At 44.7% G+C, this 18705-nt stretch overlaps 1 protein-coding gene across 7 annotated transcripts in view; it reads left to right on the plus strand.

Moving 5' to 3' along the window:
* Window positions 1-18705, plus strand: part of obsl1b (obscurin like cytoskeletal adaptor 1b) — a 73689-nt gene that overhangs the window by 47620 nt on the left and 7364 nt on the right. For all 7 annotated transcript variants that reach the window (XM_020462270.2, XM_020462271.2, XM_020462273.2 and 4 more), the window contains 3 exons: window positions 924-1036; window positions 5840-5993; window positions 16610-16771. In XM_020462270.2, the coding sequence (XP_020317859.1) occupies window positions 924-1036; window positions 5840-5993; window positions 16610-16771 (429 nt within the window). The remainder of the gene's footprint in view (window positions 1-923; window positions 1037-5839; window positions 5994-16609; window positions 16772-18705) is intronic.

Here is an 18705-nt window from a genome sequence, read left to right on the forward strand (position 1 = left end):
GAGTATTTATTTTCATCTGCACTGTTCCCAATGTAAATGTGTTTTACAAAAATGTTCAGTGGTAATTGTAAAAAGTAGATTTCTGCGTATAGGTGTAGGGTTTGTTGAACTTTGCAATCAATGGTTTTTGCTTGGCATACATTTAAAAGTTTAAAAGTGAGTCTCGGCGTCAATCTGTTACCGTGTAATTGCCCAGTAAGCAAGGGAAATCCGGCCTTCTAAAGACTTCCTCGGAATGGTATTCTCAAAGACAACAAAAACCTTACTCCTTTGAAGGGTGAGTAAAGTCCACAAATATGAGCAGTTTATCGACTTAATTAATGGCTATTTCGAAACTTTTTAAGCCAATAAATTCTCAGCCCAAGGAACACCAAACATTTCCCTAAATACTATTTTTTCTTAAAGGGACACATTCACATCCCCTTTTAAATAAAGGGACGTGCAACATAAATGGTATATGCTAAGTTGCTAAGAGGAATCCTTGGGATGACCCCACCAGAACCCTAACTTTAACCCTTACATTTACCCAAACCTTAACCCTTACCTAACCCTAAACGTAACCTTAACCCTTACCTTAAACATTTTAAATGTCAAATTCAATGGGGTGACATCAGAGTTGGATGTCCCAAGGATCACACTTAGACTTTTCCCAACAGAAATGGATTTGACCAGTCTTGGATTTTGCCAGTCCAAATAATGCAGTCAGAACTGGCAGATACTTTACGTAAACATTATGAAAATGAAAAGATACAAAGGTTTTATAACTTTAAGCCAGTGAAATATGTATGTGCTCATGTCACCTCACACTCGAGGCAGTGTCACAGTACACAAAGCTTTTCATACTCATTTCAGACTCACACTAATTATACAGTTTCATCTCTACTCTTTCTCTCACCTTGATTTTGTTCTCATTTTGTTCTCAGAGCCACCAGTGACAGTCATTAAAAAACTGGAGGACTTGCGCTTTCCAGAAGCAGCTGTGGCATCAATGGATTGTGAGCTATCAAGGCCTCATGTTGAAGTGAAATGGATGAAGGTAAACAATTCATACCCTTTCCACCCAATAATTACACTATTTTGTTAGCAACCTTCCACTCAATAATACTATGGTGCATGATGCATCGCATGAAGTCATATTCATGGGTTGTACGTTTCGTCACAATGTTGTTTTAAACGGTAGTTTTGGGACTGAGCATTCTACTCAGTGCAGTCTTAATAGGGGTTAATTAAGATTGAGTCTAAAGTAAATTACTGTGGCTTGGAAACATGATGACATTTCAAAATTAGGTATATATATTGTTTATTAATCTGGTCAGTCTATGTCATTGAAAGAGCAGTGGTCCTTAATGTACACTAAGTTTATAGACATACATACATACATACATACATACATACATACATACACACACACACACACACACACACACACACACACACACATACACACATACACACATACACACATACACACACACACACATACATACATACATACATACATACATACATACAGTGCATCCGGAAAGTATTCAGGCCTCTTGACTTGTTCCACATTTTGGTACGTTACAGCCTTCTTCTAAAATGGATGTAATAGTTTTTTCCCCTCATCAATCTACAAACAATACCACCATAACACATTTACATAAGTATTCAGACCCTTTACTCAAGTACATTCTTGAAGCAACTTTGGCAGCGATTACAGCCTCAAGTGTTGACGCTACAAGCTTGGCACACCTGTATTCTGGGAGTTTCTCCCTTTCTTAACTGCAGATCCTTTCAAGCTCTGTCGGGATGGATGGGGAGCGTTGCTGCACAGCTATTTTCAGGACTCTCCAAAGATGTTTGATGTTCAGGTTCAAATCCGGACTCTGGCTGGGCCACTCAAGGACATTCAGAAACTTGTCCTGAAGTCACTCCTGCATTGTCTTGGCAGGGTGCTTAGGGTTGTTGTTCTGTTGGAAGGTGAACCTTCGCCCCAGTCTGAGGTCCTGAGCACTCTGGAGCATGTTATCATCAAGGATCTCTCTGTACTTTGCTCCGTTCACCATTCCCTCGAACCTGACTATTCTTCCAGTCCCTGCCGCTGAATAACATCCCCACAGCATGATGTTGCCCCCACCATGCATCGGCGTAGGGATGGTGCCAGGTTTCCTCCAGGCGTGACGCTTGGCATTCAGGCCAAAGAGTTCAATGTTGGTTTCATCAGACGAGAGAATCTTGTTTCTCATGGTCTGAGAGTCTTTAGGTGCCTTTTGGCAAACTCCAAGCGGGTTGTCATGTGCCTTACTGAGGAGTGGCTTCCGTCTGGCCACTCTACCATAAAGGCCTGATTGGTGGAGTGCTGCAGAGATGGTTGTCCTTCTTGAAGGTTCTTCCATCCCCACAGAGAAACTCTAGAGCTCTGTCACAGTGACCATTGGGTTCTTTGTCACCTTCCTGGCCAACACCCTTCTCCCCAATTGCTCAGTTTGGCCATGTGGCCAGCTCTAGGATGAGTCTTCCATTTAAGAATTATGGCAGCCACTGTTCTTGTGGACCTTCAATGCTGCAGACATTTTTGGTACCCTTCCACAGATCTGTGCCTCAATCCTGTCTCGGAGCTCTACAGGCAATTCCTTGGACCTCATGGCTTGGTTTTTGCCCTGACATGCATTGTCAACTGTGAAACATTATATAAACAAGTGTGTGCCTTTCCAAGTCATGTTCAATTAATTGAATTTACCACAGGTGGCCTCCAATCAAGTTGTAGAAACATCTCAAGGATGATCAATGGAAACAGGATGCACCTGAGCTCGGTTTCGAGTCTCATAGCAAAGGGTCTAAATACTTATGTAAATAAGGTATTTCAGTATTTTATTTGTAATACATTTGTAAACATTTCATTATTGGGTATTGTGTGTAGATTGATGAGAAAAAACTATTTTGAATTAACAAACAAAACAAAACAAAATCAAGGGGTCTGAATACATTCCAAATGCACTGTACATACATAAATATACTGAACAAAAATTTCACGCACCATGCAACAATTTCAAAGAGTTACAGTTCATATGAGGAAATCAGTGAATTGAAATAAATTCATTCGGCCCTAATCTATGAATTTTGCATGACTGAGAATACAGTTGGTCACAGATAGCTAAAATAAAATGGGCCTCACAGTAGGCCTTAGGATTTCATCATGTTATTTTTGTGCATAAAAATTGCCATCGATAAAATGAGTTGCGTTTGTTGTCGGTAGCTTATGCCTACCCATACCATAACCCCACCATGGGGCACACCATGGGGCACTCTGCTCTGACATCAGCAAATCGCTCGCCCACACAACGCCATTCTCATGGTCTAAGGTTGTGAGGTACTGACAAATTCTCTAAAACAACTTTGGATGTGGTAAAGGATAGAGAAATGAACATAAAAATCTCTGGCAACATCTCTGGGAGACATTCCTGCAGTCAGCATTTCAATTGCACGCTCCCTCAAAACTTGAGACATTTGTGGCATTGTGTTCCGTGACAAAACTGCACATTTTAGAGTGGCCTTCTATTGTCCTCAGCACAAGGTGCACCTGTTTAATGATCATGATGTTTAATCAGCATCTTGATATACCACACCATTCAGCTGGATGGATTATCTTGGCAAATGAGAAATGCTCACTAACAGGGCTGTAAACAAATTTGTGCACATAATTTGAGAGAAATAAGCTTTTGTGCGCATGAAACATTTCTAGGCTCTTTTATTTCAGCTCATGAAACATAGGACCAACACATGTTTCATATATATATTTTTGTTCAGTATACATACATTAGATTTTACTCCGGTATACATTATATTATGTGTAGTGTTTTCAATAATACCATTACCGACCATGAGTTCTTTAATCCCACCCCTCAGCTACTCTCAGCCCATCCCACCTATCACCGTAGACCACCCTCGTTTGGTTTCCATGTGCCATATATTTTACTGTGCTGTGATGTTTTACATATATTTTTAACCTTTCTAACCGCATAGTATCCACAGATCCACTCCCGAGTTGTGCATCGGTTCAAGGCACTGCATCTCAGTGATAGAGGCGTCACTACAGACCCTAGTTCGATCCCGGGCTGTAAAACAACTGGCCGTGATCAGGAGTCCCATAGGGCGGCGCACAATTGGCCCAGCGTCGCCCAGGTTAGGGGAGGGTTTGGTCGGGGTCGGCCGTTATTGTAAAATATGAATTTGTTCTTAACTGACTTGCCTAGTTAAATTAAATAAATAAAAATATTATGAGTTAAGATGAAAACCTTTCCTAAGAGTATTATTATATTGTTGATTGATTGACTATGGCTTTCAAAATAATTAGTAGGACAATCTTTCATAATCATTGTGATGTCGCCAGATTGACTTTAGATGCAGTACAACTTTAGTTAGCTAGCTAAAATTGAGGGAAGAATGCCAGAATTTTAGTTAGCCTCTTAAGGATCGTACCCTTTTTTTCAATTCTTGCCTAAAATGACATACTCAAATCTAACTGCCTGAAGCTCAGGACCTGAAGCAAGGATATGCATATTCTTGATACCATTTGAAAGGAAACCCTTTTTTTCCACAAACACCAGTTTGTGGAAATGTAAAAGTAATGTAGGAGAATATAATACATTAGATCTGGTAAAAGATAATACAAACAAAAAAACATGTGTTTTCTATTAATCTTTGAAATGCAAGAGAAAGGCCATAATATAATATTGCAGTTCAGGCGCAATTAAAATTTTGGCCACTAGATAACAGCAGTGTGTGTGCAAAGTTTCATATTGATCCAGTGAAGCATTACAATACTGGACAATATTTTGTACCAAGTCTGCCCAAATGTGCCGAATTGGTCAATTGCTACATTTTCAAGTACATAACCACAGAGAACATACAAAAATGATATGGCAATAAAACATTTAAGTTTACATCCTCCCAGGAATGTCATAGATGATGGATCATTAACTTATACACTAACTTTCACACATCTAGATAGCCGGGATGGGTGGGTGTGGAGCCAGAGACAGTAGGGGTTCAAACTGTAGAACCCAGTTCCTACATTTGAATATAAAAATAGATTTTATCAGACCAAACTATGCTACGTTTTATCTCTGGGACCCTCAGGAAGACAAATCAGAGCAAGATGACTGAATGTAAGTACATTATTTACCTTCAGAGGTGAATGTATCAAACCAGTTGCCATAATCATTTTTGTTGTTGTTGTGCACTCTCTTCAAACAATAGCATGGTATTTTTCACTGTAATACCTACTATAAAGTGGACAGTGTAGTTAGATTAACAATCATTTAAGCTTTCTCCCCGTATAAGACGTCTGGAAAGCTTGCTGTTACTTACAACTGTCATGTTAATCACATTAGCGCACATTAACACAACCGCCCCGGTATAGGAACAGCGGTCCCGTAGAGGCTAGCTAACATTAGTATTGCTAGCTATTTCTGACAAACTTTGCTAGCTCATGGCAACATTGCCATCTCTCTAAAGTAAACTTGACTACGTCATAATGGTGTCAAAATTGTTTCCTACTAATTATTTGTAAACTTTAGCAATGTCATTGTATTTCCAGGTCACTATAGTATAATTTTTAACAACCGTTCAAAAAGACTGAGCATTAACCATCAGTCATACATCAATATGCTGCGGCATCTGTAGAATGTTGATAACAATGGCAATGACGGGAAGTGCAGTCCATGAATAGCTAGGTTTGTAAAATACAACATCGACAATGGTCTGTTTACTTATACATTATTAATTTACTCAAATGATATGACAGATTTCTGTGGATATGATGAATATTTCTCAATTAAAAATGTTTTATCTTCAGAATGGGATCGAGGTGAAACCACGCAAGGATTTGCGTATTTATGCTATGGGAAGAAAACACTACTTCCAAATCCTGAAGTGTGAAGTCAGTGATTCTGGCACATACACATGTGACGCTGGAGACTCCAGTACATCCTGCAATATAGCGGTCTACGGTACTGTCTGCCGCCTTAATAATCTCCCATATGAACAATATTTTGATGACTAACTAAGCTTATAATAAAACCTGCTAGTCATTCATTGCCTCACCTCTAGGTTTGATCAGATATACTGTACTTTATGTTAACACTTCAGTGTTAAAGTCTGGCAACACTACAGTGTTAGGGCTTTGTTTTCGGCGTTAAGGCGGAGCTAGTGTCAAACGCAATTTCGTCATGTAAAATCTGGGGCACTGGCATTTTCCAGCCCTAACGCCAGGTTCGGCAATTTACCTGTCTTATATCAGCTCGCTTGTGCTCAGATGGGCGGGATGGAAATGTTTGTGTCCTTAAAAATATGATCCAAAGAGCTAATTTCAGGCAGGGATATTTACGACCAACCAAATGCTGGTTTTAGGGGTAACACAGTTGGTTATGGTATGAATTTCGAAAGCGTAAATGCAACCTATCCAGCTGTGAAACATACTGCCCTAATCTGCTTTTGGTGCCTGTATACCTTGTACTTAGAAACATATTTTTAAATAATACAATTTTGTTTCATTTGATTTAAAACCAAGCATAGCCTCCCCTCCTCTCAATTCAGATTTTTTTTGCCCAATGCAATCGCGAAGTAGTTAAGATTGTCGATAAATGCTTTGGCTCTTGAGACCACTTGGAAATAAATCTTAATCACCAAAGCTTTATTAAAATATTAAGTTTGAGAGGAGTAAAACAGTTAGCTGACATTCCCATTTTATATCTGCATTGTAAGCAGGCCCGCATTTTTTAAACCATGCAGGTCCCGTTTTGGACTTCCGTAAAACCCCTTCCATGATGTGACCTACGTGTCCATGCCCATCATGAAATGAGAGATGAGAATGTAGACGTTTTCTGTAACCTGTAATAATTTGATGTTGGAGTAGAGGCAGTTGGCATCCATGGTGAATAGGAAGTCGCTGGTGCCAACCTTGGCCAGGAAGGCCGCCGTGTCCTACGAGCCTCTGGTAGTTGTCCTCCTGGCCGAGTTGACTTTCCACCTTCTTCACGTATTGACCCCTGTCCAAGATGACCATAGCTGACCCTTTTTTCGCCGGTTTGATGGTGATCGTCACGTCCCTCTCCAGTTGCCTGAGGGCGGTCACCTCCTCCTTGGGCAGGTTGCCCCGTGCCCCTGGTGGGAGAGGGACGCGACACTCTGCAGCAGGTCAGTGTCGGGTGGTTCCCACCCTGAAGGTTCCGTGAATAGTTGTTTTCTGGTGTGTCCATTCGTATCTGTCGACAGAGCTCTGTCACCGCGTTCATGAAGATGGCGTTGTCCAGGATGTTAAGGTCCTCTTGATCCATGGGCGAGGGGGTCCATGAGGGGCGGAGGGGAGACAGTGATGGTCGCAAGATCACCGGGGGGCGGACGTAGAGGTCATTGGAACATTGGGAGGCCATCCCCCTTGGCTGCCAGAAGCTCAACCATCCTCCCAAACCCCGGCGTTTGGGGTATGACGGTCGGTCCGTTCGGCGTTCTGGGTGGGGTATGGCTCTCTGTCTCCTTCCGTCCCTCACTGATGTCCATGGGGTCTTCTGCCCCCCTGGTTGGCGTGTGGCCGAGGGCCTTTTTGTGTCCAGTCACCCTGGTCGGGGCATGGTCTGGGCCGAGGTCAGACTGTGTCGTGTTCCGCATCGGACGCCCTCCCTGTGCCACCCGGGATTGGGTTTGGCCGGGTCTTGGGTGTTCTGGGGATGGTGGTGTCGGCCTATTGGTCTTGCCGGTCCTCTTTCCTCCTCGTTGTGCGGTCTGAGGGGCTCTCTCTTTATTCCCGCGTCTGCGTGTCTGTTCCGGTGGTATCTCCCAACGTCCTCCTTGTGGCCCCTAGTCTCCTTTCTCCATGCGCTCCAGCCAAGTGGTGTTTCCGCCAGGTTGCATCTGTTCTGCCTTGAGTGTGGAGATGGACTCCTCTCCTCCTCTTCCGATGAGGCTTCCTTTGTTGCCACCAATGCCCGTGTGTCGCCCTCGCTCCATCGGACTCCCCGTCCTCCGCCTTACTTTCTGCCAACGCCCGGGTGAGAGGCGGGACAAAGCTGCTCCAGTAACTATGCCACAGCCACTCCGACGAAGCCACTGACAGTCCATCGATCATCTCCCTCGCCTTCCGCTGGTATCCTGGTGACAACGGCTCTCCCTATAGGTGGTTGTTGATCTCCTCCAGGTAATGTCAAGATCTGATGAGCAGTGTCTTGGCAGTGGCCTTGACACTGGGGTGGAAGAAGAAGGTGGCTACCGACTCGGCCCTACTGTGTTTTGGATCATTGGTCGGTAGTTTATCCTCCATTGTGATCTCTTGCCTCCGTGTTGTGTCCTGTGTCGTGTCCGGTGCCATTTGACACCGGACACCAGTGCCGTCTGCTCCGTGCCTGCCAACCATAGGGTGTCTGTTGGAAGACGAGGGGAAGGAGGCGTAACCCCATAGGGTTGGCAGTGCACTTTCAGAGGCATCGGGTATGTGTCAGAGGATGTTGCCTCCCCACTGTCCCTGGCTGCCCCGCTCTGAAACAGGGGGCCTTCTAAGTTGGGTGCCTTGACCTCCATTTTCCTAATGGTCTCTCTATAGAGATTCGGGAGTGATGTACTCCTGCTCCCGTTGTGAGGTAGCGACAGGCTCAGGACCTGTTGGAGGCAGTGGTCCACCCTTGTGGAATTCTAATCAGCCCAAGGGGAAGCCTCTGTGCGGTGTTCAGCAACCTCACAATGTCTTCTAGTTTGGGTTCCGATGTACTCCTCCTGTGTTCTTTTGGTTCCAACCAATAGTGTGGGTTAGCGACAGACTCCATAAGTGTTGGAGGCAGTAGTCAGACCTTGTGGGGTTCTAACTAGCCCAGGGGGCAGCCTCTGTGAGGTGTTTTGTGGTCCCATGGGATCTCCATAGCTGTGCACCTTGTCCTCTGTTTGGTGAATGGTCGCTACCTGTGAGTCATCTGTCCGTTTAGTGTGCCACCAATGCTAAGAAGATACTTACCTGGGGTGGGCACACTTGTTCGAACAATACTTACCTGGATGGGTCCTCATGGTTTTGTCCTCTTGGTGATGTGTTGAGGTTCCGTTGTATGTTTTGTGTGTGTGTGTGTGGCCCCATTCCAATGAAAGGTGTCTAATGAGCTCAGATTCCAAATCACCACCTCTAACCTCTTTCCCTGTTGTTATCATCCAACCACTGAAATCCACCATAGACACCTCCGTTGTTGTGTTTAACACCCTGTGTTGACCCACCATGTGTCGTAGTTGGTTCTCCTGTTGGGCTGTGTGTCCAGCCATTGTCGAGTGTTGGTCACCCATCTATAGTAGCCACTCCTTCGGCTAGGGTAAGGGTGGTAGTTCCATTGCGTTGTTGAGTGTTGGCCACCTGCCCGTCTTAGCCACAAGGTGGTGATTCCATCCCTTTTGTGTTGTTGCACCAGCACCCATTGTCCCACACCTGTCCGTTCTGGTCCACCTTGTATCCGTAGAGTGGAGGATTCTGTGTGAGTGGGGTCTTGAGTAAAGATGGTGGTTCCATCTCCTGTATGTTGTTGTAGCACTTGTTATTCAACACCTGCCCGTTGCAGTTGCCTTTCTATCTGTAAAGCAGTGGTTCCGTTTAGTGGAGGTTCCGTTTGGTGGAGGTTCCGTTCGGTGCAATGGAACGATGCTGGGGCTTACTATGTCAGGGCCCCAAGGTGCACAACACCCAAGAGTCTGGCCAAGTTATGTTTTGGATTATGAATCCGCAGGGTCGATCTGACACCTTCAAGCTGTGCAGAGACCGGGGGGAGGGGCACTCCGCTTGCCGAGCAGGAGCGCCAGGGGGGAAAAGGCACAACCAGCCCAGGACTGTAGAGTGGGGTCTTGAGTGAAGGTGGTGGTTCCATCCCTTTAGTGTTGTAGCACCAGTTGTCCTACACCTGCCAGCTGTAGTCGACCTTTACCCATAGTGTGGATACAAGGGGGAGGTGCACCACTCCGCTTGCCGAGCAGGAGCACCGGGGGGTCCAGGCACAACCAGCCCAGGGGTGAAGAGTGTGGTCTTGTGTACATCCTGTTATTGCAGCAAAAGTTATCCATCTCATGCCACCGCCGGCACACCAGCCGACCGCGTCTGGCAAGTTGTTTATGGGGTGCGATGGTTAAGTTCCTCCTGAACATGGGTTCCATCCATTCATTAGCGTTAGGGTAGGGCCAGGGTTAGGGTTAGGCTTAGGTTAAGGTTAGGGTTTGGTTTAGGGTAGTGTTAGGGTTAGGGAAAGGGTGTTCCCCTTGCATGGGGACAAGTGAGGTGGGCGATCCCCGGTAAGGAGGCAGCTCCTGTTTGGGACTGTCACTCCCCGTCAGGTGCCAAGTTCTTTGCTTCCGGTTGCTCGCCGTCCATTCCTGGGAGCGAGTGTTTGTCTAGTGTTGGAAGGTGTCCAGATTGGGTGCAGATGCAACTGTTTCCTTCCTCTTATGCAACTGAGTTAGGAATGACACCTGTATCTTTGTACCGACTGGGTATCAATACACCCAGCTCAAATTGATATTCAATGTCTGCTTTTGTTATTTTTTACCCATCTACCAATAGGTGCCCTTCTTTGCGAGACATTTGAAAACCTCTCTGGTCTTTGTGGTTGAATTTGTTGCTGAAATTCACTGCTTGACTGAGGTACCTTAAAGATAATTGTATCTACAGAGAAGTAGTAGTCATTAAAAAAATCATGATAAACACTATTATACCATGGCATTGTTGAATATTTGTTTCTTATTTGCTTGAAGGGCATTCTAGAGCATGCATTATTCCCCTATAACGCACTATATCAGCACGGTCAAACTCAATGTCTATAGTTCATTCTTAATGTCTAATTTAAAACATTATTGGTATTGTTGAAGTTTATTTAACTTATAGCAATCTTGGATTAATGGTTTGGTTAGCTAAACTAGCAAATTTGTTTGCTTGGTTACCACAGCAACTACTATAGCTCATTTAAGGACCAAACAAATCAACAGCTGTGCCAACGCGGTGTACTACTCCCTTCACAGAGCAGTGCAAACTGCCTCTAACCAGAAAAGAAAAAGGAGTGGGAGGCCCCAGTGCACAGCTGAGTAAGAGGACAAGTATATGAGAGTGTCTAGTTTGAGAAACAGATGCCTCATAAGTCCTCAACTGGCAGCTTCATTAAATAGTAGAAGGCCAGCATCCCGGAGTCGCCTCTTGACTGAGACGGGTGTTTTGTGAGTACTATTTAATGAAGCTGCCAATTGAGGACTTGTTAGGGTCTGTTTCTCAAACTAGACACTCTAATGTACTTGTCCTCTTGCTCAAGCAGAAAATGTGGTCCTTAAATGAGCCAGACTCCCATCTCATCGTCCAGGAAGCGGTGGAAGCATGATGGTCGGAGAGCGCACAGGGGGAACACGGTGGCTTCCCATTCTGCAAGGTAGATGTTGGCGTAGGCGGGGGCGGGAACGCTTTCCCATGGCCACTCCTTTGACCTGCAGGTAGGTGTTTCCATTTAACTCGAAGTGGTTGCAGGTGAGCGAGAGCTCTAACAGCCGCAGCAGTTGCTTGTCCGGTCTACTGTCCTGAGAGTGGCACTCGAGGTGAGCGCTGACTACGGCCAGGCCGGTTCCAACTTTAATGTTGGTGTAGAGGCTGTCCACGTCCATGGTAAACAGGAAGTCGACCGGTGCCCACCTTGGTTGCTGCCACCTTGTCCAGGAAGTCCACCATGTCCTTGATGTAGCTGTCGTGCCTCATCGCCAGCAGGCGTAGGTAGGCGTCTAGCCACTCCGACACGCCGTAGGTTTCGCTGCCGCAGTCGGACTCGATGAGTCAGCCGTGGGTCACCTCATGGGGCACCTAGTGGATTTTTGCAAGAGGTAGAGGTTCCTGCTCTTGGCCAGCGTGGTTCCCACCAGGTTGGCGCATTGCTTGGGCCCCAGGGTCCCATCCGTCACCAGCCCATCGAGGACACCTCTGATGAGCAGAGCCATCCGTTGGAAGATGGGCTGCTCCAGCCACCAGTAGTTCTCCTCCAGGTCGAGTTGGAGCTCAGTCTTCTTCACGTACTGTCCAGGATGACCACAGCTGACCCTTTATCCGCCGGTTTGATGATCATCGTGTCCCTCTCCAGTTGTCTGAGGGCGGTCACCAAGGTTGTCCCGTGCCCCTTGTAGGTCGGGAGGGGGGGTCGAGTTTAAGGTTTTCCAGTCGGTTTCCAATAGGTATTGGACGCCCTGCGGCAGATTCGTGTCGGGCGGCTCCTTCCCTGAAGGTTCCGTGAATAGTTGTTTATTTTCTGGTGGGCCCTCTCCACGGTCGCTGTTCCCTCTGCGTTAGTGGTGTGCATTGCCTTTGCGGCTGTCAAAGTAGTCGGCCACTTTGAGCTGACGGTGGTAGTCGGCAATCTCAGGGCGGAACCGGATACATGCCTCCTTGCCCGGGTCGAGCGTGGGCATGAATGAGAGGCCTCGTCGGGACAGGGAGAGTTAGGGCTTTATGGGTGTGAAGATGCACGACAGGACCACTACCTCTATGCCGGTCTCCCCCGTGCTTCGATCAGAGTGCGGTGGGTGCGGTGTGGCAGAGTCCAGCCCCCTGTTGTCCTCCACTTGGTTCGGAGGTGTGGTGGTCATCGGTGGGGTTGCCCGTCAGTGTCGGTCTCCCTGAATTTGGGTCGGAGGCGGGCGGGTGCGTGGTCCCCGGCGCCCGAGTCCATCTGAGGGTCTTGGTCTTGGTCATGGTGGGGTACAGCCCCGCCGGTCGGGGCACGGGAAGGTGGGCAGGTGGCTTGGTGCCGTCAAGAGGGTCACTCTCCCTCTGGTCTGGGCCAGTGAGCGGAACGCTTAGTTTAAACAGCGGCTCCACAATTGCCACATCGCCATGACCGGGGTCCAGTGCAGGCCATCCTGTCGGGAGTGGAACTGTAATGAAGGCAGCAGAGGGACATGTTGTCTGTGGCCGATCAATCCATTCAGGATATACAAGTTGATCCTGTCGGCCAACGGCATCGTAGGAGAGTAATTGATCTTCAGCACGAAGATGGCAGTGTTCGGGAAGGCTGGGATAGTTGAGGCCTTGTGGGAGGTGGTAGTCATTCCCTTTTCTCGGTTGTTGAGGCCAAAGGAGAGGATGACCTTGGCCACCTCGGGACAGCCCTTGGTTCGCAGGTAGTCGAGGAGGAGGATGCCGTGGCAAAGTGGGCGACGGGGATGGATTCCACTTAGATCTGGTCGGAGAAGATCCGAAGGAGCCTGGCGATGTTGGAGTCTCCCAGGATGAGAATGGGACAATGGGGTTGTACCCTCCACTTGGGCTTGTAGCGAGCACCGGGATGACACAAGAAGCGGCTTGTGTCGGGCGTCGACGGTGCTTCCGACAGGAGTTTGGAATTGGAGGCGGTGGCTCCACCTCCAACCTGCCGGTGGGGTAGCTCCATCTGTATCTGTTGGGAGAGCTCGGTCTGTTGGGAGAGTAACCGTGCTCATCACCGTCGTCCGGGATATTGAGGTCCTCTTGATCCATGGGCGAGGGGGTCTGTGAGTGGCGGAGCGGAGACAGCGGTGACCCCGAGATTGCTGGGGTGTGGACGAAAAGGTCTTAGAACGTTGGGAGGCCATCTCCCTTCGTCGCCAGAAGGTGGACCATCCTCCCAATCCCCGGTGTCACCCTGGTCAGGGTATTTCGGAAGGATCCGGTCAGCGTTCTGGGTGGGGTATAGGTCTCCATCTCCTTCTGTCCATCACTGATGTCAATGTGGTCTTTTGCCACCTCGTTCCAGGCCTGAGGTCTGGCTGGGCCTTTTTCCTCGTCGAAGTCCCTCCCCATGCAACCCTGGTTAGGGTTTAGCTGGGTTCGTGGTGCTTACACAGGCCTCTCGTGTCCAGTCACCCTGGTCGGGGCCTTATCTGGGTTGAGGTCAGACTGGGTCGTGTTCCGCATTGGAAGCCCTCCCTGTGCCACCCGGGTTTGGCCGGGTCTCGAAGTGTTTTCCGAGTATGGTGGTGTCAGCCTGTTGGTCTTCCTGGTCTGCTTTCCTCCTCGTCTGTCCTCAGTGCCACATCCCCTGGTCTGTTTTGGTGGCCCCTGATGGGGTGAAGACGGCGATTAGCTCCCTCGCCTTCCGTTGGTATCCTGGCGGCAAGTGCCTGTCCAAGAGGTGGTTGTTGAGCTCTGATGAGCACAATCTTGGCAGTATGTACAGAGATGAGGTAGTCATTAAAAAATAATGTTAAATACTTGTTTCTTATTCTCTTTAAAGGGCATGTTGAATTTAAAACATTATTGGTAATGTTGAAGTCGATTTTCACTATAGCAAGCTTGGACTGATGGTTTGGTTAACTAAACTAGCAAGTCTGGTTGTTTCATTACCACAGTGACTACTGTAGCTCTCGAGTAAAGTTGTTGGCTACTTCAGTTGATGTTGAACTCATTTTTACTGGCAAATTGACTCATTTCTAGTGGCAAATGTGTTTAATTATATCCATGGTATAAAAGGGACAATCAACTCGGGGTTCTATGCATTCTCTGAAAAATAATGGATCTCCTTGGAAGGTCAGAAAAACACATTCTACGCTGTTCATTTTTTCTCTTACTTGATCAATCAGTTCAGATAGAGCAGATTGCTATTGAGAGCAGCTTGTTATTTCCTATACAGATTTAATCTGTATAGGAAAGTTGTTATGAGCAAATTGTATTTTGTCATAACAGAATGGTTTAATCATAATGAAAGACAAACACACACACACTGTGCTACCAATCACAGTGTAGGGTGTTTATTGCACACAGAGTGATTCCATGCAACTTATGTGACTTGTTACGTACATTTTTACTCCTGAATTTATTTAGGCTTGCCATAACAAAGGGGTTGAGAACTTATTGAATCAAGACATTTCAGCTTTTCATTTTTTATTAATACATAAAAAATACATAATAAATAAATAAAAACAATTCCACTTTGACTTTATGGAGTATGGTTTGTAGGCCAGTGAAAAAAAAAATCTAAATTTAATCAATTTCAAATTCAGGCTGTAACACAACATTTTTAAAAAGTCAAGGGATGTGAATAGTTCCTTAATAAAGCATTGTACATCAGAGGGTCATATGAAGACACCACAGCACTGTGGATTACACACATGTTTGCACACGACCAACATCTTTCGGGGGAACTAAGGAACTAAGTATTTTCTTTTTTAATTATGTCACCGTAATCCCCCCAAAAAGAGTTTAAAAAGCCATATCACCTGTTGATATTCTGTCGTACAAAGGCAAAAGGCAGTAACTACACTTTTGGTCAACAATTAGTTAAGACTGAAATTAAGCTTTTTAGTATCTGTTTTATCTTGTGACAAAGTATCCGGATTCAATTATGTTCTGTTTCAGGGAAAATGGCGTGTGAAATTTTCAGTAACTACAAAATCTAAGTAAAAACCAAGGCAAACAGCAGTAACTAAAGTTACTGTACTTTGGCTTTGTTCCACTATGAAACTGATAAAAATAGCTTTAAAGTTTATTTGCTGTCCAACAAAATATGTTGTAGGTAGACACGTGACAATACCCCGATTTATTATCTTATTATGAAGTCATTTTTTATGCATATCAACCATAACCACTGACTTGACCTATAACCCCAAAGTCAAATAAATGACCATACAAAGCCAAACAGAAAAACAACAATAAAGTTGGATTAACACATTTAGATTGTAGATACTGCACTTTGCCCATATAGTTGTTTCAGGTCATACAAAGGCAGGGTGCAGTATCTGCATTTAAGGGGTCATAGGTCAAATCAGTGGTCATGGTTGATATGCATAAACATTTTTGATATAAAGATGATACATCAGTGCATTATCACTTTACCTACCTACAACATATCTGGCTGGTTAGCAAACATATTTTAAAGCCATTTTTCTCAGTTTTACCATTGGCATAGTTACTGAGTTTTGCCTTTGTAGGTCAGTATTGTTACATGGGGTCTTTATGAAAAAAAGTACCTTTTTCCCACTATTTTATTGTTTTGAAGGGGTAATATATTGGGCTTGCTAAATGTACAGTAGACCTTATCCAGCTATCCAGTTAGCTAAACACTCATTCAAATAACTCCGTGGGAAGCAGGGTGCTGTTTTGGAAGTTTACTTGAATCACAGTGTTAAACTGCAACAAACACAAAAATACATGTTTTCAGTTACAGTAGTATAGAGCACAGAATGTCTTCCACAATAACTGCACTAAATGTACGAAATAAGGATTAAGAGTGCTCAATCTAGAGTCAAAAATAAAATGAAGTTACTAGGATGCAACTGAATGCTTGATATTGTTCAGCTAGGTGTCCCTAGTGAGAAATAGCACTAAATCTAATGCAAAGTAGCTAACAGCTAACTCAATTAATATTTTACAGAAACATGTATCTTGTGTTAATAAACAAATGTACTTACAGACATTGCTTTTACAAAGCTTATAAAGAAGTACGTTGAAAGATTATAACTACTCTGTCACACTTGCACATCTAAAACATCGCTTCCCTTCTGAAACTGCTTCCTTTCACATAACACAAACAGGTAAAAAAAAAATTCAACCTTGTAAAATATTTGAATGACGTGTTGACATGAGAGCTTCTGTCTTTACATCCCTTGGCAGAACGGGAGCTTGTGGTCCTGCAAGGCCTGGAGGACCTGGACATACAGGAAGACCAGAATGCTGTGTTTGTAGTTGAGATCTCCCTGGAGGATGTGCCTGGAGAGTGGTTAAAAAATGGAGTGAGAATTACACCAACCAGCACCATCAAGATCCGCCAGGAAGGTCATCCTTACAGTTGTTATCATCTCTTATGACACGTAGTAATCATTTGGGGGTTTACACTTTATAATAACTTTCATATATAAGCCTTTATAAATTTTTATAAATTCTTATATATATTATCAATCCATATGCATTTTAATGCTTATAAAAATATTTATGTTTACAACTAATGATATACAGTGCCTTGCGAAAGTATTCGGCCCCCTTGAACTTTGCGACCTTTTGCCACATTTCAGGCTTCAAACAAAGATATAAAACTGTATTTTTTTGTGAAGAATCAACAACAAGTGGGACACAATCATGAAGTGGAACGACATTTATTGGATATTTAAAACTTTTGTAACAAATCAAAAACTGAAAAATTGGGCGTGCAAAATTATTCAGCCCCCTTAAGGTAATACTTTGTAGCGCCACCTTTTGCTGCGATTACAGCTGTAAGTCGCTTGGGGTATGTCTCTATCAGTTTTGCACATCGAGAGACTGACATTTTTTCCCATTCCTCCTTGCAAAACAGCTCGAGCTCAGTGAGGTTGGATGGAGAGCATTTGTGAACAGCAGTTTTCAGCTCTTTCCACAGATTCTCGATTGGATTCAGGTCTGGACTTTGATTTGGCCATTCTAACACCTGGATATGTTTATTTTTGAACCATTCCATTGTAGATTTTGCTTTATGTTTTGGATCATTGTCTTGTTGGAAGACAAATCTCTGTCCCAGTCTCAGGTCTTTTGCAGACTCCATCAGGTTTTCTTCCAGAATGGTCCTGTATTTGGTTCCATCCATCTTCCCATCAATTTTAACCATCTTCCCTGTCCCTGCTGAAGAAAAGCAGGCCCAAACCATGATGCTGCCACCACCATGTTTGACAGTGGGGATGGTGTGTTCAGGGTGATGAGCTGTGTTGCTTTTACACCAAACATAACGTTTTGCATTGTTGCCAAAAAGTTCAATTTTGGTTTCATCTGACCAGAGCACCTTCTTCCACATGTTTGGTGTGTCTCCCAGGTGGCTTGTGGCAAACTTTAAACGACACTTTTTATGGATATCTTTAAGAAATGGCTTTCTTCTTGCCACTCTTCCATAAAGGCCAGATTTGTGCAATATACGACTTATTGTTGTCCTATGGACAGAGTCTCCCACCTCAGCTGTAGATCTCTGCAGTTCATCCAGAGTGATCATGGGCCTCTTGGCTGCATCTCTGATCAGTCTTCTCCTTGTATGAGCTGAAAGTTTAGAGGGACGGCCAGGTCTTGGTAGATTTGCAGTGGTCCTTCCATTTCAATATTATCGCTTGCACAGTGCTCCTTGGGATGTTTAAAGCTTGGGAAATCTTTTTGTATCCAAATCCAGCTTTAAACTTCTTCACAACAGTATCTCGGACCTGCCTGGTGTGTTCCTTGTTCTTCATGATGCTCTCTGCACTTTTAACGGACCTCTGAGACTATCACAGTGCAGGTGCATTTATACGGAGACTTGATTACACACAGGTGGATTGTATTTATTATCATTAGTCATTTAGGTCAACATTGGATCATTCAGAGATCCTGAACTTCTGGAGAGAGTTTGCTGCACTGAAAGTAAAGGGGCTGAATAATTTTGCACGCCCAATTTTTCAGTATTTGATTTGTTAAAAAAGTTTGAAAATATCCAATAAATGTCGTTCCACTTCATGATTGTGTCCCACTTGTTGTTGATTCTTCACAAAAAAATACAGTTTTATATCTTTATGTTTGAAGCCTGAAATGTGGCAAAAGGTCGCAAAGTTCAAGGGGGCCGAATACTTTCGCAAGGCACTGTTCATTTATCAATAGCATGTGCTGTATTTATAGTTAGTAATGAAAGTTATTATAAAGTGTTACCTGCCTACCTTTGAAAACTTACATTATTCTGTCTTGGTCCAGTAAGACATCTGACTAGGATTTAAACATTATATAAA

This window comes from Oncorhynchus kisutch, linkage group LG26 (genome assembly GCF_002021735.2).
Source record: "Oncorhynchus kisutch isolate 150728-3 linkage group LG26, Okis_V2, whole genome shotgun sequence".
NCBI lineage: Eukaryota > Metazoa > Chordata > Actinopteri > Salmoniformes > Salmonidae > Oncorhynchus > Oncorhynchus kisutch.